The sequence below is a fragment of the Phalangium opilio genome, unplaced genomic scaffold, assembly GCF_054372755.1.
Source record: "Phalangium opilio isolate 3A_F unplaced genomic scaffold, DU_Popi_V2 ptg000003l_1, whole genome shotgun sequence".
Taxonomy (NCBI): Eukaryota; Metazoa; Arthropoda; class Arachnida; order Opiliones; family Phalangiidae; genus Phalangium; species Phalangium opilio.
The window spans coordinates 9,380,375-9,404,986 of record NW_028324145.1 but is presented as its reverse complement, the minus strand read 5'-3'; the positions used below and the strand labels follow the sequence as shown (position 1 = coordinate 9,404,986).

Below are 24,612 nucleotides of genomic sequence, written 5' to 3'. Positions count from 1 at the left end.
TGGCGGCCTTTTAGTCAACCACGTGCTGCCAGTAATCCCGGCATGAGTTTACTAATTTTGAATTTTAGGCGCAATATTTTCTTGTCTTCTGATTGGTCAAGGTGAAAGTGTGATGTCATCACCCACCGTCATGTGACTCATAACTCGGGGCTGAATAAAAGTTGTGTTTTTTTGACAGTTTTTGTTGTTGTTGACACTTGATTCAAACTGAATTGTAGGTTAGGGAGGATGTGCTGTAAGATGACAGGGTTTGATTAGTTAATAATATTTCTAGAAATTTTAGGGTTAATAACTTTATCGATTATGCATTCCTCAAATAATGGTTAAGTGGTTTTTGACCCTAAGCCTTGGCCACCATATTTTCACAACAAATCCGGAACTAAAATCCTAAAAAAAATTACTTTTAATCATTTCAGAAAGAGTTCAAAGTCCTAATATGGATTTAGAACTCGAAAAGAAGGTTAAAAAAGGTATATTTATCGTATTTAGTTCATATACGAGTTAATTAATTTACATCAGGGGATATGTATGTATGACAGCTTGTGAGAAAACGTCAGAAAACATTCATATAGTGTCTAATGAACCTTCACTAGCGTGTTATAGACTTCAAGAACACATACGTAAAACTCTTCCACAAGTTATTGAAAAAAGAGTAAGGTCCAAAAATATGTGTAGTTTAACTCAGTGGCCATTATTAAATATATTTATTACCTAGTTGGAAGTAAATCAGGTTCAAAAGCAGCTTCAGGGAAAATGCTATGACTTAGAGTATTCTATTAGGTAATATGCCTTTAAAAGTATATTAATTAATTAGTTACAGCCTTCTAATTAATAATCTGTCGTCAGTGCTGTAAAATCTATTGAAGGTAGCAAGAAAAGTTTCCAAACTACACAAGAGCTTCTAAAGTCCGCTATTTTCACAAAACAGCAACTAGCCTATGAAGAATCTCAAAACACCGCTAGAGAAAAGAAAACTCCACTATCCATGTACCAACGTTTCTCAGGATCATTTGATCTACATTCTTCATTTTTGCCTAATACCGCTCCCATAAGCTCATCAACTAGTGCCAGTGGAAGTTTCATTAACGTTATTCCTTCAAATTCTAAGTTGGGACCTTCACCTAGAAGGGCTCGGGCCTCTTCCGTCTCTAGCTCTCCTTCAAATAGAAGAGGTTCCTTAAATTCAGGTGCTAGTGGAAGTGCTAGTGCAGCTACGACTCCAAAACATACAAATAGCAGATCTAAAACTCCGTCTAGAGAAAAAAGTTTCTTGCAGAAATAAATTGGCTTATTATTGTTGTTGTATTTAATGTATAAAGTAATTTTATTATATAGATTGTATAAACATAATGTATTTAATTTAATTAAATTAAATTGTAAAAAATTTAAAATTTGGAAGAAAAAAAATTTATTTATTTTTTTTGGCCTTTTTCCGACCCTGAAACACAGTTGGTGACGTAATTATGATTATGCCCCTCCCATTTCCTAGTCCATCTACTTATGCAGTCTTTGCTCAGGGATGCAATATTGGGCTGGAAAGCCGCCAGTTGGGCTTCTTCTCAAAAAAAATTGGCTGGAAATAAAAAGGTTGGCTGTTGGCTGGAAATTGGGCTTGTCGGATTTTTCTTTGGCTTTCTGTATTTAAAATACCGCCAATAAACCAAGATAATTAGAATTCCCAAAAAACTATCAAATAGTACTGTCATCCCTTTTGGTTTCATTTGTTTTGTGTTTTAAAAATGGGGTCAGTATGCAATATGCATTGATATATCTATAAGAAAAACTAATTTTAAATTTTCACGATAAATTATTGGCTTGTTTTTGGGCTGGACAGTTTTTGGGCTTTTTTTGCGAAATAACGATTGGCGGTTTTTTGGGCTTGTTTCCAATATAATTTTGGCGGGTTGAAGGTTTTAATTAAATCTGGCATCCCTGTCTTTGCTCTGTTGAGTCAGTTTGCTGGATGTTGGAATCGGAAAGTTCGTCGTAGATTTATTAATGTTAAATTTTAGATTAATTTAACTAATCTTAATTAAAGTGTTCCTTTTAATCCGATGTCTTGAAATGTGGCTATAGTTCGGTAAGACAAAAGGAGATGACAACGAGGGTCGTCGTCTTAAAGTTCTTATAAAGTTAAGCCTTGGTCAAAAAAATTTAGTTTTCAAAGTAACATTTTCGTTTTTTGGTATGGATTGTAAATTAGGATTTTCTAATACATCTTACGTGTTAATTAACATTAATTGGTGGTGATTATTCACTCAAATTGGAGTTAAATATTGCACCTGACACATTGATGAAATCGTTTTAAATTTGGTGTAAAAGAAAATACATATCTGCTGCTACTGCTCTAGGTTAGTTAGGTTTTGATTAAGTCAGCCTTCGTACTTTAATTATTTTGGTGTCTGAGTTGACTTACACGGTGCCAATTACCATAATTACCTGGAAAAGTGATAAGTCAGGGTATAATTTGAAAGGATAAAGTAGCATGGTAATAGGTTTTACAAGGAATAAAAGGTTACAGCCATGCCGGACATAAAAAATAGTGAACAAAAATCTAAAGTGCCTAGAGAAAGTGGTGGAGAAGATTCCGAAGATGAATGCGATATTTTGGAAGAGAGTCCATGCGGACGTTGGCTCAAGAGAAGGGAAGAGGTAGGAAATTTAGTTTTTATAAGTTATTGAATTTTTCTCCGAGTGACCTTGGTTTAAAAACTTGGTCTCAAATATGATTGAAGGTTCAACAGAGAGATATACCTGGCATTGATGCCGCTTATTTAGCTATGGATACTGAGGAAGGTGTTGAAGTTGTCTGGAATGAAGTTAAGTTTTCAGAAAGGAAAAACTTCAAATCGCAGGAGGAAAAGATCAGACAAGTTTTTGACAATCTCACGCAGTTGGAACATCCTAACATTGTCAAGTTTCATAAATATTGGATAGATAACAACACTGAAAAGCCAAGAGTTATATTTATTACCGAATACATGTCCAGTGGTTCTTTGAAGCAGTTTTTAAAGAAAACCAAAAGAAATGTTATAAAATTGCCCTTGCAGGTTAATTTTTTAATAACTTTGTATTTGTATATCTTAGTTAAAAAAAGGAATATTGGGGTTTAACTCTTAAATATGTTTATTTAGGCATGGAAACGTTGGTGCACCCAGATTTTGTCCGCCCTTAGTTATTTGCACAGCTGTTCACCACCAGTTGTGCATGGAAATCTAACCTGTGATACAATATTTATCCAACATAATGGATTAGTTAAAATTGGTTCTGGTCAGTTAAAAATATTTTTTTTAACAAAGTTTCTTTGAATGTAGTAAGAAACTTAGCTTAGCATTTTGTTCCTTAATTATTAAACAGTGGCACCAGACGCGATACATAGACACGTTAAAACATTTAGAGAAGATATAATCAATGTCCATTTTATTGCTCCTGAGTTTGGCAACAAATCGTGTAAGTAAAATGAAAAATAGACGGGAAAAAATGATGAAGAAATCAGGGTTAAATCGTGAAACTTTCTTTACAGTTTCCATGGTCACACCAGCTGTTGATATATACTCTTTTGGAATGTGTGCTCTTGAAGTATGTTACTAAAAGGGCGGACATTATGATCTAAAAACCCCCTTGAAACCATGAATTCATTGATTTCATGGTATATTTTAGATGGCAGCCCTAGAAATTCCAGGAAATGGTGAATCAGGGACCCAAATAACTCAGGATGTTATTGAAAAAACGATCGAATCTCTTGAAAATTCTTTACAAAAGGTGATTTGATTTAAAAGAGAAAATAGGGACTTGGCAGTACTACGTCACGCAACGTCAGGCTACCTTCCACTAGTGCTAAAAAACATACCAGGAGGAGGGGCTTATGTAGCTTTCATTCTGTTAAAAAAACATACCATAATGGCGCTGGGGGCGGAGTTAAGCCCGAATTGCCAAGTCCCTATTAAATGAAGAATGATTGAAATTCTTGAATATTTTTTTATTGAAAAAGGATTTTATTCGTCAATGTTTGAGAATAAACCCTCTTGAACGCCCAACTGCCAAAGGTCTACTCTTCCATTCAGTCATCTTTGAAGTTCATTCCTTGAAATTGTTAGCCGCGCATAGTATTGTTCATATTACTTGTAAGGAGTTAAGAAAGCGAGAGAAACTAAAGTTTAAACCTCTAATTAATTAATTAATTAATAATCTTTCTACAAATTAAAATTTAGCTTATCAGCCTGACCAATTGACGGACGAAGCTTTTCAATCTGGTTTTGAACAGGATGACTTTGTAGCCGAGATAATTCATAAAGATGGTAGACAAGGTGTTAAGTTAAAAAGGAGTGATTGTCCTAAATTGGAATTGGAAAAGTTCTTGGAAGATGTTAGGAATGGAATCTATCCCTTGACCGCTTTTACGGCCAATTCCTCCGCTAATTCTAGAACTAGGGCTTCTTCCCCCGAAGTTGAAGAGAGTGTTAAGTCAGCTTCACCAGAACCAACTGATCAAGAAACACGGAGGATTATAGATATCATGTGTAATATAAAGCCCCAGGAAGAGACTCAGAACCTGATGGTATTATTATTATAAATTATATCTATTATAAGTTTTGTTTTTGACAAATTGATGCGTTTTTTTATCTGTTTTAGTTGACTCTTCTGCTCAGAATGGATGACAAAATGAATCGCCAGTTAACTTGTGAAGTAACTCTTCAAGACACGGCCACAATTCTATCTAGTGAGCTAGTGGATCATGGCTTAATCAATCAGGTAAATGATAACTGACCCTAATATGGCTGTCAAATAAGTCCAAAACCCTTTTTGGCAGCCATTTTAGGCCTAATATGGCTGGCAAATAAGTCCAAACCCTTTTGGGCAGCCATTTAGGCCTAATATGGCTGGAAAATAAGTCCAAGGCCCTTTTTGGTCTATTTTAGGCCTAATATGACTGGCAAAAAAGTCCAAGGCCATTTTTGGTCCATTTTAGGCCTAATATGATTGGCAAATAAGTCCAAGGCCCTTTTTGGCAGCCATTTAGGCCTAATATGACTGGCAAATAAGTCCAAGGCCCTTTTTGGCAGCCATTTTGGTCTATTTTAGGCCTAATATGGCTGGAAAATAAGTCCAAGGCCCTTTTTGGCAGCCATTTGGTCTATTTTAGGCCTAATATGGCTGGAAAATAAGTCCAAGGCCCTTTCTGGCAGCCATTTTTTGGTCTATTTTAGGCCTAATATGGCTGGAAAATAAGTCCAAGGCCCTTTCTGGCAGCCATTTTGGTCTATTTTAGGCCTAATATGGCTGTCAAATAAGTCCGGGGGGGGGGGGGGGGGCCCTTTTTGGCAGCCATTTTTTTGGTCTATTTTAGGCCTAATATGGCTGGAAAATAAGTCCAAGACCCTTTTTGGCAGCCATTTTGGTCTATTTTAGGCCTAATATGGCTGTCAAATAAGTCCAAGGCCCTTTTTGGCAGCCATTTTTTGGTCTATTTTAGGCCTAACATGGCTGTCAAAAAGGTCCAAGGCCCTTTTTTCCCCAGCCATTTTTGGTCTATTTTAGGCCTATTATGTCAAAGAACAGGATTCTAAGTATATATTATCTTATAATAGACTGATAAGGAAATGGTGGAAAGTTTCATCTCTGATACCCTTAGTCGTAGGCACGTAGCTCAGCCAATTGTGGCTAAGTGAAGTTCTGATATAATAGTTTAATAAAAATAAAAAATAGTATAACCTATAAAAAAAATTCAAAAATAAATTAAAATAACTCCTGTAATATTAATTAATGGGGGAATCTGACTGCTGAAGTGTAATTGAGAAAAACAAGTTTGAGTGGGGTTTTTACCATATAACGGCATTTTTACAAACATTAGGAGCAAAATAAAAATAAAGTGTAAAGAGATTTCTAGTGATAACTGTATTTTATACGAGCTTATAATGTATGCGGAGTGCCATTGAGTGTGCTTTACCAAAGGATTGGAATGAAAAAAAAAAGGAAATAAACTTTAAACTAAAATTTTCAATGCTACAAATTTTCTTCTTCCGTTTTTTAAGTGTTTTCCGTGTTTTATTTACGTAAAAGCAAGTCTTTATTAAAAATTCAATAAGGAAATTCCGATTTGAATTTTTTACGTTAGGCCTAGTTCAAAACGTGAAGGAAGGTGGTTTGTCAACTTTGATTTGCCCGCGAGAATAGGCCAAATACGTCACCGCTATATTACGCACGCGCCAAGCGGAATTTGCTCTTTTAGGCAGTTGGGAAAACTGCGTATTGTCGATGGTGCAGTTGATCAAACTCTGCTTGAATAATTAAATCCTACAGCGCCCTCCAGCGACCAATGAACAGCGCGCAGTGCCAAAGTTGCCAATCGTTTAATAACAAAGCGGTTCCAAGTGACTCGAAGCTGCCGGCGACTTATGTTAATTAGTTAATTAAAATCAAGTCGCGATTCTTAAAAGACGGAATATACATCTAATAGAAGTATCGAATTGGTGAGAAGTCAATTTGCTTGTTTAATTGAAAATCAACAATGTATTTATCTATGTAATCCTTCAAATTTTGTTTGCGTTAAGCCTTGGTAAGTTTTTTAAATGCATGAACCTAAGCCTTGGGAAGTTGGAATATCCGAGCTTTAACGTAACGTGTTATTAAATGGTGTTGAGCTCTGCAAAGTTTGACGTCATATAAGCTGTCGATTAATTGGGGAATTAATTAACCCCGTTTCGTTAGGGGTTATGGCTTTCCTGCAATGCTTATATAGCTATTGGGCGAAGTGTGGTTTATACTTCTTTTGAAAAGCGGTTTCTGACCCTGAAAGGAATGACAGGGGAGGGTAAAATTTAATCATTTAAACCTCTAGCTTCTATGCCTACCCCTCTTAGATTCTCAGGATGACACGCTTCACTTGTTTTCCTCTCTTCTTCTTCTTCTTGTAGCCAGAATTGCCTGGCACCCTACATTTCTGCCCCCTCCCACTTAAAATGGTCAAAAATTCCACCAAATTACTTACTCCCTATGTTTTATGTCTTGCCTGCCTAGTGGTTGAAAAATTGAGGGTGCATTGTAGGCCAATTGGTTTCCCAACCCCCCAATACCAGTCCACCATTTTTATCAGTTTTAAGACAACACAGGTAGATTAATTTCACAGTAGTTTGTTCTCTCTTGGTCCTCTTTCCCATTTCACCATTGCAGACAGACTATTTTAACAATGTGATATCAATTTAAATCTGAAAGAGAATATTATGTAGAGACATGACTACTGGCAAAGTTCAAAGCGGCTCTTTATTTTCCTCTATCAAGTCTTAAGTATTTCTAAAAAACAAGACTAAACCAATGCGTGAGGAAGATTTTGAGACTGCCATAAAGGTATTGAAAGTTTAAGTACAAAGTAGTTGTTACTTGGTACTTAAAATACATTTGTGTGTGTGGGGAAATATAGGTGGTTGTGGTAGGTAATGGAGCTGTTGGAAAGTCTAGTATGATTCAACGCTATTGTAAAGGAATATTTACGCAGGAATATAAGAAAACAATTGGTGTTGATTTCTTGGAAAGACAAATAGAGTAAATGAAGTTTTTATTTATTTATTCTTCTTAGAAACTCAACTTGATTTAATATTTACCTTCAAGTTACGAGTTTCTGTTTTTGCTTGAACTTAAAATAGTTATTTTGTTAAAATAAAACTTGTAATTTAGAGTAAATGGAGAGGATGTTAGGCTAATGTTATGGGATACTGCGGGGCAGGAAGAATTTGATGCTATCACCAAAGCATATTATCGAGGTAAATTGAACTAGCTTCTTTCTCAAGGAGTGTCAGGTTTTTTTGTTTTTTTTCTTCCATTGGTTTAAACTGCTGAATTACACCAATTTAGGGGCACAAGCGTGTGTCTTGGTATTTTCAACGGTTGACAGGGATTCTTTCCTAGCAATTGAAAGTTGGAAAAAGAAGGTATAAAAATACCTTACTGACTATATCTGAATAGTTGTTCAACCTTTTCGGATTCTTTTATTATTATTATTATCATTATTAAGGTTGAAAATGAATGTGGCACAGTTCCAACTGTTCTTGTTCAAAATAAGATAGATCTTGTTGATCAGGCTTGCGTTCATAGGTTAGTTTCTGCTTGGTTGGTGATAAGTCTGATGTAACAAATTCCCCACTGTGAATCTTTATGTTTATCTCATAGAGATGAAGCTGAGGATTTGGCTAGGAAATTGAAATTAAGGTTTTATCGGACCTCTGTTAAAGAGGACTTGAACGTTAGTGATGGTATGAATACAATTGTTAAATCTCTGAAGGGCTGGTCTTGAGAAAGATTTGTTTTTATTACGTAACACTTTGTTTTGAGCTTAAAATGATTTCCAAGAGTAATAAATCTCTCGTAAGACCTAATCAAATAAATCCAGCTCTAAACTAAAAGAATTACATTTCAAAATTTAGTATTTCGGCATTTATCAACAAAATACCTGCAACAAATGAATGATGTGATTGATATTCCATCCGAAAAGCAGTCTCCTACAATTGAAAATCGTAAAATATTGCTTTATAAGTCTTTATTCAGGGTTCGTACGGAACCTGGATAACCTGGAAAACCTGGATAAGTCAGGGATATGGAAAATAGGGGAAAAAGTCAGGGATAAGTCAGGGATTTGAAAAACTTTCCTAAAAGGTCAGGGATATGTCAGGGATTTCGTTTGTTATATCAAACCTTGCTTCGTGCAATGCTAAATATGAGCCTGGTGTGATGAAGTGGGCTCTGATAAACACCTTAAAACGGTCAGGGATATTGCGAAAATTTGGTCAGGGATAACCTGGAAAAGTCAGGGATTTTCAATGTAAAAATTTCGTACGAACCCTGTTATTGAAGCCAAATATCAACTTTTCTTTCAATGACAATTTGGTTCTTGTTATATTTATATTTATAGATTTCTTAACCAGCAATTCTAACAAAAACCAGCAATTTGGTAGACGGGGCTCAAAACCTCTAAATGGCACGATCTCTCTACATCAAAGTAGTAGTAGATCAAAAAGTGGCAAAAAGCTTTTAAAGAAAAGCTGCAGTCTACTTTAGATGATTTGTATTTTATTTCCCCCCCTTAATTATCCGTCCAAAGTTTAAAGGGGAAATGAAATATTCCCTTTAAACATGATTTAAACAAAAGATACCCCTTAAAATTGCCAGTAAACAAATATCTCCAATCCATCCCGCCACTAAAACAAAAAGAAACTAAACAAAATGGCACTAAAAGTAAACTAATGTAGTTTAGAAAGGTTTTGCATTGCATTTAAAATAACACTAAATAATCCGTCCAGAACCAGTTCACTTTTTTTTAAATCAAATGGCAAAAGGCTTAGAAAACCAATGTGTTTACTGTTTAGCAACAACAACAAGAATATTTTTAAGTGCCATTATATTTTAATGTATTCTTCTGCCAACCATGCTGCGATATATTATATTTTTTTGTAAGTTTTTTAAAAGCTCTTATGTCAGCACCAAGTTTGTTTATTTTTACTCTTTTTTGAAGTAGTTTTGTTTTCCTTTCCCAAGTTCAAGGACATATTTAATCTTTTTAATGGTTTTTAATTTAATTTAATTTTTTTTTTTTACAAATTGAGATTATATTAATTAATTAAGTTTAAGGAGAGGGAAAATTATAATTAGCTTCAGGTTTGTTGGTTTGTTTGAAGATGTTTTTTAATTAATGATATGCACCGGTGATAGATTTAATTCTACAACTAACTATCTTTCTTTCTTTGATTAGTAAAATTTAATTTTTAATTTTAATTTTAGCTGGCTCATTAAATTTTGTTAAATTATTTTTAATTAAAAATATATATAGATTATTTTGTATAAATATACTGGTACATTTGAGGTAGGTTAAATATTTGTTTACGATATATTATTACTTAGCTTAAACAATTCTCAATGAAAGGTCAGTAACTTATTTCTTATTTGGTAGTTCAAAAGTTTACATTTATTTTTTGGACTCGTTTCAAATTATTTAATGCTCAAAAAAATCAACAACGCAAGTATGCAAATGATGTGATCTATTTAAGCCTAAAACTCTCAAAAGTCACAATGAAAATCTAGAAGCAATTTTATGCATGCACAAATAATCAAATATCAATTCAAAAAACTCAAATTTACAAAAGAAAGGTGGAAATGGCAATTTCCAAGGAAAAAAAAATATTATAATGGAAAGTTAAAAATAGGTATTAACTATTTAACCAATCGCAAAATGATATGATATTTTTCCCCTTATTTTGATTTGATTTGATTCAAAATATACATATATATATATATTAAAAGGGGGCTCAATATTTAGAACAAATTTATGTCGCGACCCTACACAAATATCAATATCCGTCCCTATTGTCTTTACAAAATGGAGTAATAAATATATGAAATTCAAATAAGAGTTCTAAGAATTAATTTTTTGGGAGGGATTAGGCCTAATTAAGGAAAATTATATTTAACCACGGAGGTGTATTGTTGTAGAAGGAGACGTACTAGAGACACCTTATTTGTCAATAGAAAGGGGGGGGTATCAATTTTGACCCTCCCTCCAAACCTAGACGATCTCATCCATGTAAATAAGAAAGATGGCGGCGAGGGTCACGTTGAGGAGGGTTAAGCCTTGGTATATCAAGTCTGAGACCACGGAGCTTCTATTACAGGGAGAGGAAACTCGGTCTCTTCCCCCTCGCTCTTAGCGTACCTCGGTTCTGCGCACCGTTTTCATTCCTCGCGCGCACACTGAGCCGAAGTAAACAAAGTCTGACGTCATTTTCTTGTCGTAAGGAAGTTGGAGGAACGCGACCCCTGCTTGTAGACAAGGCTTACCGACCGCCGTTGAAAGTTTGAAGACGTTGAACGTGGTCGTGTAGCTCCGTTGTGCTCTGAACAAATCCAGATTATATTAAGCTCCGTGATTATGTTGAAAATAAAGGTTTTGTGACTATACAAATGGAGACAAAAGCCTCTCTCCCTGCTAAGACTAAAAAGGTACGGACTATAAACTTTAATTCCTGGCCATAAAAGGACGATTTATATCGTGAATCGCTTCTACAGCTTCCGTAAACACATTTATTCTTCTTCCCCTTTTTACAAACTAACTGATTGTAATCGCAATCCATTTTAATTTTTAAAATTGTACCAATTATTATAGCAATTAAACATTAAAAAGTCCGAGGCTTATGTCTTTCTACGAACGAGTGAAGGCGGCCATCTTTGTTGTTTACCTAGGCTCCAATTTTTTACCAGTGAAAACCGAGGGGGGGGATTAAAAATGTGCCCCTTTTTATGGACAAATAGTGTCTACGTTTCCTAAGGGCCTTTACAGTACTTGAGGGGAAGGAAGTTTCCTCTCCCTGTTAATAGAAGCTCCGTGCTGAGACTAGCGGGAATTTCTCATGCGTTTGCAAATCTAATTTAAATTTATATCTTTACTATTATTTCTATTTATATTAACTATAATATGGAAAATATTCAAAGAGTTAAACCGGGAAAGAAGAAAACCACGACGCATTTAAAAGTTAAAATAGTGTTCTCTGACTCTAAGAGAAATGACGTCAGAGATTGTTTACATTAGCTGGATATAGGCCTTAGTCTCTACTCCTTCCACAATAGGGACTTGGCAGTACTATGTCATGCAACGTCAGGCTACTTCCACTAGTGCTAAAAAACATACCAGGAGGAGGGGCTTATATAGCTTTCATTCTGTTAAAAAACATACCATAATGGCGCTGGGGGCGGAGTTAAGCCTGAATTGCCAAGTCCCTATACACCTCGTGATTTAAGGCTGTGAAGTTTAAAACTTAAATGAGGAAAATTAAATCAACGTTAGTCAAACATATTTTATTATAAAATTAGTTAACATTTTAAATTTTACAGATCAATGTTGATACAATTTTTTTTTTCAACCACTCCTAAAACACCTTGAAATATACAATTTTGAATTATTTTTTTTTTGTTTTAATTTGTTTTTGAAAAGGAAGAATCAAATTATGGCGGTAAGGTATTTACAAGGCACTTAGTTTTGAACACAATACGAGTTTTTTTAGTTGCATTCTGAAGGAGGGGAAAAAAAGGCTTAGTAATACTGATTTTAGTGAACCCACAATAAAAAACAACAACAAAATATTAAATTAATTTAATTTTGAATTTTTGATGAAAATTTAAATTATCAGCCTTTTTTTTTTGTTTGTTTTAAGATTTAAGTATTTAAGTTTTAAGGTTATTTATGATAAAATTTGTGACTGAAGATTATTTTTTTTTACCCATTTCTACAAAATTCGTATGAATTAGCTATTTGGTGTGAATTTTATTTATAAATTAATTAAAATGTTCCCATTAGCAGCTTGACTTAGAACTTAGGCGATTTATATATTTATTTTTTTAAATATATTTAAAATCAAGTTTCTTGTCCACTTTGATGTTCCGCGTGTCTAATTGTTGTTAGAATAGATTCTAATCTTTTTCTAGTTTTTTTCTGATCATCAGCGGTGCATTCTATCAAGCAAGATTGAAATTTTTGGTCTATGGGACCTTGATAGTCCGGTAGGCAACAGTTGAGATAAGTTTGGCACAATAATTTGGCCGAATTAAGATCATTTTTGGCTTTATCCAAAACTGTGTCCAAGTAATGGGTCACTTTTTCTAGGGCTTGTTCTTGAAGTTCATTACGAGGTGTAGTTACCGCTACTTCTACCGTTAAAGTTCGCCTAACTAAACGATCCGCGGTTAATTCGATTTCTTCTTTTTCATCTAAAATTTAAAAGAAAGAAACAAGTTTTTTAAAAATTAATTTTTATATTTTCAAGGTTTTTTTTAATGTTATTTTGTGTGGGATTTTTTTTATAATATATGTTTAAAAAGCACCACGCCCTAATAATAACATTTTTGGAATAATTTTGATGTGCTAGTAAGTATATTCTAGTACTACACTTACACTATGGTAGAATATTAGTACTAAAGTTGAAACTGATACTAAAACTAACTGAAACTTCCCAAAGTAATGTTGTAATTAAAACAGACAAAGGTTTCCCAAATTCCCATTCAAACCCTAAATTATAGGTATTTTAGCTAAGCTATTTTTTTCCCTCCATGGCATGCCATTTATGGAAAAAACAAAAAATTGTAAGATCACATTCACATTGGCAGACGTTGACAGCCGCGATATATTACTAAAACAAGACGCCAAGGCTTACCTTGTCTAATTTCGTGTAAATCCTTATTACTCTGAATCGTATGTATCATGGAGAGTAGGGCTTCCTTCTCTTGTTCCATAGCGTAAGCCGTTTCGCGTAGAATTTCGACCCTTTTTTCAATATGATCAAGCATTTCGACGATTCTATCGGATACTCTGCGAAATTTTATGTTTATTTTTTCTGCCATGTTCCCATTAAAAGTCATAGAAATCTCATGATTTTGGGTCCCGAAGACGAGACGTTGGCAACGGGTTAAGCCCGATGGATGATGCGGTGGGCCAACACCAATTTCCCTACGCAACTCCCTACCGCCTTGTTGAAACGTCACTCCAACTCCTCTATCAGGTGAATCTGTTCTTCGGACTGTTTCGCTGGAAACCTTTGAAGTTGGGGGGAAAAAAAAAATGGCGGGAAGGGGGGGGAGGTAGGTAAATGTCATATTTGGCGGCAAAAATTAAAGCGCGAAATACAAACCATGCAAAAACGAACCCGCCAACACGACAAAAATAAAAAAGAACGTTCATTGTAGGCCAGTTTCCACTCTTTTAGGCCAATTTGAAGTTCAATTATAATGTAAATTTAATGTTTGTGTAATATTAGGGAATAATTTGGCGATGTAGGTCTAGGAAGAATTTCTTTGTGTCCCAATACCATAGATTCGACGGATGTTAGGCTTAGCGAGCGAATTTCCGACACAAATCGTACATTAATCATTGCCTCCTATATCTATCTATAAATTTAATGTTTATCCTTATAATGTTAAACTATGATCAATCAAACCTTATTTTATAAAATTAACGATATTCTTGAGAAATATTTACGAGATACCTTAGATAATTTCGGCAACTTTGATGGTTTGGCAGCCGCCGCACCCATTTCAAAGACTAAATAGCCTATTATTTAAAGAAAATTCACTAACTACGTTATTTTAAACTTGATGGAAAATGGCCAACAATGACTTAACCTATAAATAAATCGATATAATAAGATTGATGATTGAAAAAACCGACACTAAACAAATGGCTCGAAGTCGAAAGTCTCGAAATCACCCCTCCCCGCCGCGCGTCCTCCGGTACTCGAAAGTTGCTACTCTCGAAAGGGTATCCCCGAGAGATTGACATTTAGCGAAGATAAACATGGGGAGGATGCAGACGATAAATGAAAGAGTTGATAGAAGTTTAAAAGAAGCTCGAGAGTACTTCTTAGGTTTTAAAGTTTTGACCCTTACCCTGGTATAAATCCTTCGAACAGTGGTTGCTGGTTGTTGCTGCTGATAGCCTAACTTACTCGGGTCCGAAGATGCCATTTTATTCTTTGGAATGCATGCACTTTGAAAATTACGCTGCTTAGAGAGAGGGAAGAAGCCCGTAAGATTTCGAGGCTAAAATTAGTTCTCAGCTGAGAAGAGGGAGAAATAAAAAGTAAAGAAAAACGTCTCCATGGAAGAGGATGTTCGAGAAAAATCCTTGTTGCATCCAAAGTTTCGGCAGCCGTATGTCGAGACACCAGGGAAGTGTTTAGGTTTTTTTTTTTATATCCCATAGCTTTACATCTACCGCGGATTGGTCCACCATACCACGAAAAGATTTTGCCTCTAATGGCATTTTTAATTAGGCTTAGTATTGTTTTAAAATAGAAAATATAGATGAAGCTTATAATAGTTTTCAGAATGTAAATTAGGGTCAAGCAGGTGGTCGTGGCTAATATTAATTTTATTATAATTAATTCCTATTATTAGCAATACATAAACTTCAGTTATGATTGTATGATTTAAATTTCAAAACTGCTAATATTAAGGTTAAAAGCATTTTTGATCGTAAGGATGAATCCACCTTATTCCCTTTCGCCGGAAGTTAGGCTTAGCTCGGGATTCATGGGGGTGAATAACGGGAAGAAATTCGTCTGTCGTCTGCTACATAAGCCAAAAATATGTACTGTAGCGGACGACAGACCAATTTATTCACATTACTCGCCCCCATGAATCCCGAGCTAAGCCTAACTTCCGGCGAAAGGGAATAAGGTGAATTAGTTCTTGATTCAGATAGGCTTAGCGATATTTCAAATTTCGCGGGGGTTTAGTATAGGTAAGTACTACCACCTAGTGACGGATGAAGAAACAACAAAAGTCTTTTTACAACTATATTTTAATATTTTTTATTAACCAATACATTCATCCTAGATAATTTTACACAGATAATAACATATTAATTTATGTGTTAGGACCGTACACTTCATCAAAAGAATCCAAGGGAGGAATAGGAGCAAAATAATCTCTCCAGCTTCTTTCACCTCTTAACACTTGCATAAGTCTTTCTCTTTTCATAGCTCCAACTCTTTCCATCTTAAATTCAAAAGTATAATAGGCACTTTATGGATAAAGTAATTAGTAAAAAAGAACTATAGTCATTACTGACCTGTTTTCTCCCATATGCACATTCCATAAAATCATCTAATTGATCTTTACATTTTTGACCTCCATGGGGATAACCATAAATTTCCAAACATTCAGTGAAATTAAGCTGAAAGTCTCGGCAACGTCTATTTGCCATGTTTGGTAAACTTATGCCGAATAAATCGGACAACGGGGTTCGAAAAAGGGCCATATCCCTACAAAATTAATTTAAATTTTAAAGAAGTTAGGCAAAATCCTCAAACAATAAGCCAAGGCTTAAACTATACTCTTAATTTTTTAGACCTACACACCTAACTGTTAAGTTTTAAAAGAAAATATCACTCAAACGTTTTAAAATATGTTGGAGGAGATTATAGTCGGTTGCTAGATACGGGTCAATTAATATTTACCTAAATTATTAATTTGAAACCCTTTCTAATATGTTTTTCCGTCTGAGGCCTGCAAGTGTTGTATCCTGCAACATCTAGTTTAATATTTAATCCATGGAATTGCTGATTGTCAATACAATTTTGTTGCAATTCCATTGACTAAAAACTAGAGTGGACAGAAACGTATGCAAGGGTAGTGTAACCATCCTTCTGACCTTGAATCACGTGACGTGTTTCAAACGCAGATGCCGCCATCTGGAATATTACCCCTGCAGCTGATTGCCGAGGGGCTCGACACTTATTATTTAATTTATTTAAGCATAAGTTTATCATGCATGATAAACTTATAATTTAAGTGATGATTTTTTTATTACAGTTGCATTAAAATTTTTGACAAATTGGGAAGCGCTATAAATTTTTTTAATGCCTGTAAATATTCAATTTAATAACTTCAAGTTGTTGATGAGAAATTATTTGAATGTTAAAAATTGAAAAGTGTTGGTCCCCTTCCGGTTTCCTTTCATTTTTGCGCGCGAGTTGCATGACTGGTGATTTTAAAACATTGGGTCAATTTGGGCCTTTGCAGGAAGCTACCTTTTTGTCTGACGTGCTAGTTAGTTGGTAAATTTGCCGCCTCACGCTGTGTATAATATTAATTATAATTAAAAATTGACGTTTCGATTAAAAAGGAGGTTTTATAGAATTGTTCCCAGTGAAAAGACATGACGGCTTATAAGGGTGCGTTAATTTTTTAAAAAGTTAAATGTACTACTATTTCTTAGGCCTAAACTGAAATCGCCTGTGTAAATGTCATCAACGATAATTAATTTATCATTAATTAGTGAAAGTTAAATGGGGCAAAGAACTATACGACGTTGAAGTCGATGTTAACGAACCACCTATGGTCTTTAAAGCTCAGTTATTTGCCTTGACTGGTGTTGAACCTGATCGTCAGAAAGTAATGGTCAAAGGAACAACTGTAAAGGTTAGTTACCTGAGTTTTGACAGTTATGTTTTAGTTTATAGCGTGTTCTAATTAGTTGGGGTTTATTAATTGTTGTCAGGATGATGAATGGGGTACAATAAAACTTAAAAATGTGAGTTAATTAATAGCTTTTATTTATTAATTACATAAAATTAAAAGAAATAATTAAATTGGAAAAAACTTGTAAAAATAGGGTTTAAGTATTTTAATGATGGGTTCCAAAGAGGAAATTCCTCAGGAACCCGTTTCAAGACCAATTTTTATGGAAGATTTAAGTGAGAGTGAGCTTGCCACTGCTGTAAGTAAATTAGTACCATGAATTCAATTACTTCTTGTAAAATATACCATAACTCTTAGTAATCTTAAATTTAAGCTTGAGTTACCAGCTGGATTAACAAATTTGGGAAATACTTGTTATATGAATGCTACCGTTCAATGTCTCAGAGTTGTACCGGAGTTAAGGAAAGCCTTAGAAAAATACCAAGGAAATTTATCTCTAGGAGGTGGCGTTATACCTTCCCAACTAATGACTCTAGCTTTGAGGGATCTTTATTCCGATATGGATAAAACGGGTGCATCTATTCCCCCTTTAATTCTCTTACAAGTTCTTCACCTGGCCATCCCTAGATTTGCTGAAAAATCTGAACACGGTGGATTAATGCAGCAGGTAAAAGTCTAATCAATTAGTTTTGATTGGATTTGAGTTAAAGTGGTGGTGGTTCTTCTCTTAGGATGCTAATGAATGCTGGACTGAACTTATGAGAATGTTGCAGCAAAAATTAACCCCTCTTTATGACACTCAATCAAGCGGAAGTGGAAGTGGAAGTGGTACTCCTCTTAGTTCAGCCATTGAAGGAGCTACGGCTTCTAAATATAGTAGCTTGATAGATCAATATTTTGGAGGACAATTTGATGTCACGTATCCTTTTTTTTTTAGAAGTTTAATTTAATTATAGAAGTTTAATTTAATTATAGAAGTTTAATTTAATTATAGAAGTTTAATTTAATTATAGAAGTTTAATTTAATTATAGAGGTTTAATTTAATTATAGAGGTTTAATTTAATTATAGAGGTTTAATTTAATTATAGAGGTTTAATTTAATTATAGAGGTTTAATTTAATTATAGAGGTTTAATTTAATTATAGAGGTTTAATTTAATTATAGAGGTTTAATTTAATTATAGAGGTTTAATTTAATTATAGAGGTTTAATTTAATTATAGAGGTTTAATTTAATTATAGAGGTTTAATTTAATTATAGAGGTTTAATTTAATTATAGAGGTTTAATTTAATTATTATCCTTAAATTTAATTATGGGAAATTAATTAATTATTATCCTTAAATTTAATTTTGGGAAATTAATTAATTATTATCCTTAAATTTAATTATGGGAAATTAATTAATTATTATCCTTAAATTTAATTTTGGGAAATTAATTAATTATTATCCTTAAATTTAATTATGGGAAATTAATTAATTATTATCCTTAAATTTAATTATGGGAAATTAATTAATTATTATCCTTAAATTTAATTATGGGAAATTAATTAATTATTATCCTTAAATTTAATTATGGGAAATTAATTAATTATTATCCTTAAATTTAATTATGGGAAATTAATTAATTATTATCCTTAAATTTAATTATGGGAAATTAATTAATTATTATCCTTAAATTTAATTATGGGAAATTAATTAATTATTATCCTTAAATTTAACTATGGGAAATTAATTAATTATTATCCTTAAATTTAACTATGGGAAATTAATTATTGTCCTTAAATTTAATTATGGGAAATTAATTATTATCCTTAAATTTAATTATGGGAAATTAATTATTATCCTTAAATTTAATTACTTTAATCAGATTAAAATGTATAGAGAGTGAAGAAGAACCGGAAAAACATACAAAGGAAAATTTTTTACAACTTAGTTGTTTCATTTCTCAGGATGTGAAATTTTTACACAGTGGCTTAAAATCTGTAAGATTTAGATTTCTTTCAGGAATCGTAACTTTAATTAAGTTAATGACATTTAAAACTTAATTAATTGTTATAGAGAATGCAGGAAACTATCACTAAACATTCTCCTACTCTTAATCAAGATGCTCAGTACTTGAAAACTGTAATTAGTATTAATTAATTATAATTGAAATTAATTAATTAAGTCTAATTTTTGATTTTTTAACAAAACTATTTTAATTAATTTTCAGTGTAAAGTCTCTCGTTTGCCGGCTTATTTGACAGTGCAATTTGTTAGATTTTTTTACAAAGAGAAAGAAGCGGTGAATGCTAAAATCTTGAAGGATATTAAGTTTCCTTTAGAGTTAGATATGTTTGAGTTATGCTCCGAAGAACTCCAGAAGAATTTGAACCCCATGAGGTCTCGTTTTAAGGAAGAAGAAGATAGGAAAGTTGCTGAACAACAGTTGAAGTTGGAAGCAAAATCTAAGAAGAAAGATGACGATAATGATGATGAAAAACCCAAAATTCCGACCAAAACTTTACCCTTTTCCTTTGAAGATGGTAAATTAATTAATATTATTTAATTAATTAATTTGTTTTAATTTAACTAATTATCTTAGATCCTGGTTCGAATAACAGTGGATATTATCAACTGAAAGCTGTTTTAACTCATAAAGGAAGATCTAGTTCCAGTGGTCATTATGTAGCTTGGGTTCATAAGGAAAATGGTAATTAATAAATAATAATAATTAATTTATATTAATTAATTAATTAATTAATTAATATAAATTCATTAACGGTAATATTTATTTCATCAACAGATCAATGGTACAAATGTGATGATGATAAAGTGTCAATAATAACTTCGGAAGATATTTTAAGGTTGTCTGGTGGAGGTATATTTAATTATTTATTTTTTTTTTTACCTTAGATTTAAAAAGAGTAAACTTGATTTATTTTTATTTTTAATTATTTTAATTATTTTAATTATTTTAATTATTAGGTGATTGGCATTGTGCCTATGTCTTATTGTACGGACCAAAGCAATTAGAAATAAATGAATCCAGTGAAGAAAAAATGGATGTTTCCTCTACGTAACTATTTTCTCTTATAAATGATTTCTAGTCTGGCTTTGTTAATTATTATTAATTAATTAATTAAATTGGAAATCGGCAAAAAAAAAATAATAATAATAATAAATTAATCACAACTCGGCTCAAAAATAAGAAGAAAATTAAATAACCCAAGGTTTTCATTTCATTTTTTTTTCTATTTAAATTAAGGCTGTATTCATTTCTGTATTCAGTCAAATTTATTTTATTTTTCTTAAGCCTTGCTTGTTTGTAATCTTTTAGAGACATGAATCAAATAAAAACTTGATTTTGTTTCGTCTCCACTTTCCACTTCCATCATTTATCCTCTTTGGTTAAGTCATTGACATTGTATTATTTTAAAGAGGACGGGAAACGGTCCGGCCTCTTTTTTTTTTTTTGACCAAGGCCCATAAAGATAAAGTTACGCAAGGTAGGGAAAGGTGGAAATAAACAACCTAGTTAACAATATTCAACCCCCTTCCCTGCACACTTAACTCTAATTTCTTTAAACAGTGTCGCAGTAATGTCAGTTTTACGTATGCAAACGTCATACCCTGTAACCCTTCTATCTCTTAGCTAAGTGTCATCCCCCCTACCAGGCGCGTACAGTATCCACTCTTACAAAAGCGCGCCTAGAGGGAGGGATACACCGTCTACTCCCCTCTCTACCGACACTACTCTATAAGAGCCGCCGAGTCTAGAATATTTCAATCCCCTGGACCCCTTCCCCTTTGTCTGGAGTGTTTATAAGGTCCATGGTTAAAATTTCGAATGTGGGAAAATTTTTCCCCTATTTACAGCCCTCTTTTTCAAAGAGGCCGGGGAAATTTTCAAAATGATACTAGAATGAGTAGGAAACATACCGAAAGAACAACTATGGATGCGCCATGATTGGTTGATTTCCCGGTTCAGTGACCGGCGTCGTAAGATTTGGAGGGAAATTTTGGTGAATCGTTCGCCAGCCAGAGGAAGTTAGGTTAGGGCCGCTTCGGCGTGTAGTAAAAGGCGGTAAAAAAGCCGCGGTATGCTAAATATGCAATTGAGGAAACTAGATCATCAAAGTGGCATATTATTTTCGAGGGAAAATGTACAGAAAGAATTCTATTGTGCCATCGATAATTAATCACGTCTATAATTAGTTGGTTTAAATAAAAAACGAAAAGATGGGAGCGTATCTTTCTAGTCCTATTGTGGACAAAGTTTCTAGCGACGAAAAGTCAGATCGCATCGTGCAAGGAGACAACGGCGAAAAGTGGACCCTCGGCTATGGCTGTTCTTCCATGCAAGGATGGCGCGTATCCCAAGAGGTAACGTAAAATTCCGTTTTAAGCCAAGGCATAAACGTTATACGCCTAAGCAGTAAGCCCTCAAGGGGTCCACACTCCATTCGAGTGCTTAAAAAATATAGTTAAATACATTTTTGACACGTTGTCTCTAGTTTTCTTAATTATTCTATGAACATTCCTTTAAATTTTGATGAAATTATATACCTAATATAAAGTATTAATGTTGGGTTAAGTTTGAATTGTTGTACGGGTATTGTCTATCTTAACTAAGTTAATGGTATTTGAACAGGATGCCCATAACGCTATCATTAATTTTGATACTGACACCTCATTATTTGCTGTCTATGATGGACACGGAGGTATATTCCTTAGTTATCTTAGTGTCTGTTAAAGGTGTTTTCAATATAGGTTGTATTTTTAGGGCCAGAAGTTGCAAAGTATTGTTCGTTAAATCTCCCAGACTATCTACGTTCCGTGACGGATTACAAAGAAGGCAACATAAATAAGGCTTTAGAAGAAACATTCCTGCAGTTTGATAGTACCTTAACCAAGCCTGAAGTTATAGCTGATCTTAAAAGATTTGCTGATATTCAGTCTGGTTCTTCCGCTGATGAATCTGGTGAGGTTTTAGCGGTAACTTTTTAATTTTAATAATACGAATTAATGGTTTTAAGCGTAACTTTTGATAGAAGATGATACCAGAATGTTAAATGAAGAAGCTCATATGCCATTGGATCAAGTCTTAGCGCGTTACGGGGGTGGTGGTGCTGATTCTGAAATTGAAACTGAACCCCCACCTGAAGTGGACAGTGCCGGTTGTAGTAGCAGTAGTGGTAGTGGTTCAAGTAGACCTAATGTCGCGAAGCGACTAGCCCCTCATCTTATTCGTTATCACGATCAAAAGCCCAAATCACCCATGCTTCATGCCAAGAAATCCTCCGAACCTGGAAACTCATCTGTCCCCCACGGAGATTCCAACAATTCTAATAATCAAACTGAACAAGTAGATAGTGTATCCAAAAACGAGAATGATGAAAATGACTCGAAAAACGACAGTGTTGTTGTTGTGAGCTCTGAAGTCCATAATGAAGCTAAAAATTCTCTAAAAGAAAAAGAAGTTCCAACAGGAAATAACGTTAATGGTGTTTCTAGTTCGGATAAAAGCACTTCCGATGTTATAATTGGCTCAAATTTGAGTTTGAAGGAGAAAGATACTCTTCCCGATGATAACTGCAATTCCGTGGACAGCAGTGATTTCGCGAAATCAGCTAAAAAACACGTTGTGTCATCAGTCTTAAATTCCAATACTGACACGGAAACGGGGGAAGATGGGGTGAGTTCAACCACCCTTAATGGTGAGAGTTCAAAGAAGTCTGAAGATATTGACGAACCTGGTTGTTCAAGTACCGTCTCCTCTTCATCCGCTAGTGGTTCTGGAAAGAAAAAAGGGATTAGCAATCCCTGGGTCTCTTCAAATGATACTGAATCCTCATCAGGAGATGAAAGTGAAGACGAAGACTTTGAAGGAGCTGAAAGGTTATCCGAGAAAGAAAGAAAAAAACTAATTTACTGAATAAAAACTAAATTCACGCCTTTGTTCGTTCTTTCTTTCTTTATTAGTGACTCTAGTAATGAGAAGATAGAGGAAGATGAAACCTCTGATGATGAAGAAGACATTGAAGATGAGGATGATGGTGAAGGCATTGAAATGTCTTTGGGAGATCATGAAAAAGTAAAAACAGTCTTAGAGGGATGGTAACTAAAATAAAACTGATTCTCATCAAAATCTTTCTAGCCTGGCCAAGATAGTGGTTGCACAGCGGTAGTTGCTTTGTTGCATAAAAACGAATTGTACGTGGCAAATGCTGGTGATTCCAGATGTGTCCTTTGTAGGGATGGTAAGGCTGTAGATATGTCTTTTGACCATAAACCCGAAGATGATATTGAAAGACAGAGAATTGTTAATGCTGGTGGGAAAGTTACTTATGACGGAAGAGTTAACGGAGGACTCAATCTCTCAAGAGCTATTGGTAAATTAGAAAGTGTAATTTACTAATTTATTGACTTCAAAAATAATTAAATTTATTGTTTTGTATTTTGTCTTCAGGGGATCACGTATACAAATCAAACTCTAAATTACCATTAAGGGATCAAATGATTACCGCTCTGCCTGATATTCAACAAATAACAATTGATATTGAAAAGGATGATTTCATGGTATTAGCTTGCGATGGAATATGGTAATTTAGTTAGTTAAATCTTATAATGATTAAGGAGACTTGTTTAATTAAATATTTCACAACCGATTTAGGAATTTTATGTCAAGTCAAGAAGTCATTGATTTTGTCAAAGAAAGATTGGATAAAGATGAAAAACTTTCGCAAATTTGTGAAGAAGTAAATTTTAGTTTTTGATCTTAATTTATATCAAAGCTTCTTGTCTTAATTTTTTTAATGTTTTTGCAGCTTTTCGACCACTGTTTAGCCCCAGATACGGATGGAGATGGCACAGGTTGCGATAATATGACTGCCATCATTGTGAAGTTTAATAAAATCAAATCTGGGGAAGAGACATCGACATCTAAGAAACGCCCCGCTCAAGATGAAGCGGAGAAAACAGAGGCGGAAAATGAAAACAAAAAAGTCAAACTCGATGTAGGATCTACCACCTCAAAATCCACGGAGGAAGAACAAGATTAACTGAAGAAAAAAAAGAGGAAATAAAAGTTTTATGGAAGAATTTGGCCTTGTCTTCCGTTTAAAATGTTTTTGTGCAACTCTTATGATTGTGTGTTAACGTGTTTTCATTAAAGGTTTTATTATAAAATTTATTCCTTTGTTTTAATTTTGAAATGTAAATTTCAATTTATAATAATTTTCAGTGATTTCCTGAAAAATAATTAGCCTTATTCCTTATCAGCGCCACCTACCCATAGCGGCGACTTTGAGAACTACCATAAGCGGCAAGCCAACCAGATGTCGCTAAAATCTGGTGACGTCATTTTTGGTAAGACCCCGAGAGTGCCCGTCAGTGACGTCACCAGATTTTAGCGACTTCTGATTGGCTTGCCGATTACAGTAGTTCTCAAAGTCGCCGCTATGGGTAGGTGGCGCTGATCAGGAATAAGGCTAATTGATTCGAATTTTCGAAAATTTTTGAATGTTTACATTTTACATTGGTCTTATGAACCATCGACGTAACGGTTTCCAATGCTTTGTTTGGTCTAAAACCCAGTTGATTTTACGGCAATATTCTCTACATCCAAAGCGTGATCGAGTGGGCGGTGACCGGACCGGCAGCAGCGGGCCACGTGAT

At 34.0% G+C, this 24,612-nt stretch overlaps 7 protein-coding genes across 11 annotated transcripts; 5 read left to right on the top strand and 2 right to left on the bottom strand.

Moving 5' to 3' along the window:
- Positions 1–121: 121 nt before the first annotated feature.
- LOC149717657 (BLOC-1-related complex subunit 8 homolog) lies at positions 122–1,350 on the top strand. 2 transcript variants are annotated; one of them, XM_089840515.1, is made up of 5 exons: positions 122–322; positions 417–470; positions 520–652; positions 716–780; positions 847–1,350. In XM_089840515.1, the coding sequence occupies exons 3-5, from the start codon at positions 533–535 to the stop codon at positions 1,280–1,282; spliced, it is 621 nt and encodes a 206-aa protein (XP_089696641.1). In that variant the 5' UTR covers positions 122–322; positions 417–470; positions 520–532; the 3' UTR covers positions 1,283–1,350. The 2 variants fall into 2 exon arrangements, with proteins under 2 accessions (XP_089696641.1, XP_089696639.1); XM_089840513.1 differs by having other exon boundaries at positions 125–322; positions 540–652.
- A 572-nt stretch (positions 1,351–1,922) lies between these two features.
- Madm (MLF1-adaptor molecule) lies at positions 1,923–6,010 on the top strand. The gene is made up of 10 exons (XM_089840418.1): positions 1,923–2,652; positions 2,736–3,050; positions 3,135–3,270; positions 3,358–3,450; positions 3,524–3,579; positions 3,661–3,762; positions 3,992–4,124; positions 4,212–4,558; positions 4,633–4,752; positions 5,589–6,010. The coding sequence occupies exons 1-10, from the start codon at positions 2,524–2,526 to the stop codon at positions 5,667–5,669; spliced, it is 1,512 nt and encodes a 503-aa protein (XP_089696544.1). The 5' UTR covers positions 1,923–2,523; the 3' UTR covers positions 5,670–6,010.
- A 303-nt stretch (positions 6,011–6,313) lies between these two features.
- Positions 6,314–11,166, top strand: Rab23 (RAS oncogene family member Rab23). The gene is made up of 9 exons (XM_089840433.1): positions 6,314–6,470; positions 7,171–7,344; positions 7,418–7,539; positions 7,672–7,757; positions 7,849–7,925; positions 8,009–8,088; positions 8,164–8,246; positions 8,418–8,507; positions 8,903–11,166. Exons 2-9 carry the CDS (start codon positions 7,312–7,314, stop codon positions 9,046–9,048), a joined length of 717 nt encoding a protein of 238 aa, XP_089696559.1. The 5' UTR covers positions 6,314–6,470; positions 7,171–7,311; the 3' UTR covers positions 9,049–11,166.
- Positions 11,167–11,814: 648 nt separating this feature from the next.
- Positions 11,815–14,240, bottom strand: LOC149717654 (BAG family molecular chaperone regulator 2). Of its 2 annotated transcripts, none has more exons than XM_089840427.1 (3): positions 13,662–14,240; positions 13,188–13,566; positions 11,815–12,744 (listed from the first exon to the last, which is right to left on the bottom strand). In XM_089840427.1, exons 1-3 carry the CDS (start codon positions 13,662–13,664, stop codon positions 12,392–12,394), a joined length of 735 nt encoding a protein of 244 aa, XP_089696553.1. In that variant the 5' UTR covers positions 13,665–14,240; the 3' UTR covers positions 11,815–12,391. The 2 variants fall into 2 exon arrangements, with proteins under 2 accessions (XP_089696553.1, XP_089696549.1); XM_089840423.1 differs by having other exon boundaries at positions 13,188–13,917; positions 14,016–14,240.
- Positions 14,241–15,313: 1,073 nt separating this feature from the next.
- On the bottom strand, positions 15,314–16,138 carry ND-15 (NADH dehydrogenase (ubiquinone) 15 kDa subunit). Of its 2 annotated transcripts, none has more exons than XM_089840440.1 (3): positions 15,990–16,138; positions 15,602–15,794; positions 15,314–15,528 (listed from the first exon to the last, which is right to left on the bottom strand). In XM_089840440.1, exons 2-3 carry the CDS (start codon positions 15,788–15,790, stop codon positions 15,397–15,399), a joined length of 321 nt encoding a protein of 106 aa, XP_089696566.1. In that variant the 5' UTR covers positions 15,791–15,794; positions 15,990–16,138; the 3' UTR covers positions 15,314–15,396. The 2 variants fall into 2 exon arrangements, with proteins under 2 accessions (XP_089696566.1, XP_089696574.1); XM_089840448.1 differs by having other exon boundaries at positions 15,891–16,032.
- Positions 16,139–16,365: 227 nt separating this feature from the next.
- Positions 16,366–20,313, top strand: Usp14 (ubiquitin specific protease 14). Its single transcript, XM_089840409.1, has 13 exons — positions 16,366–16,589; positions 16,661–16,706; positions 16,811–16,953; positions 17,033–17,065; positions 17,147–17,251; positions 17,327–17,620; positions 17,685–17,872; positions 18,821–18,935; positions 19,012–19,077; positions 19,166–19,478; positions 19,538–19,645; positions 19,739–19,813; positions 19,921–20,313. Exons 2-13 carry the CDS (start codon positions 16,691–16,693, stop codon positions 20,013–20,015), a joined length of 1,551 nt encoding a protein of 516 aa, XP_089696535.1. The 5' UTR covers positions 16,366–16,589; positions 16,661–16,690; the 3' UTR covers positions 20,016–20,313.
- Positions 20,314–20,961: 648 nt separating this feature from the next.
- On the top strand, positions 20,962–24,127 carry LOC149717651 (protein phosphatase 1G). 2 transcript variants are annotated; one of them, XM_089840358.1, is made up of 9 exons: positions 20,962–21,318; positions 21,587–21,656; positions 21,719–21,916; positions 21,990–22,833; positions 22,918–23,029; positions 23,093–23,327; positions 23,405–23,537; positions 23,609–23,693; positions 23,763–24,127. In XM_089840358.1, exons 1-9 carry the CDS (start codon positions 21,175–21,177, stop codon positions 23,994–23,996), a joined length of 2,055 nt encoding a protein of 684 aa, XP_089696484.1. In that variant the 5' UTR covers positions 20,962–21,174; the 3' UTR covers positions 23,997–24,127. The 2 variants fall into 2 exon arrangements, with proteins under 2 accessions (XP_089696484.1, XP_089696483.1); XM_089840357.1 differs by having other exon boundaries at positions 20,963–21,318; positions 21,987–22,833.
- The last annotated feature ends 485 nt before the right edge of the window (positions 24,128–24,612 follow it).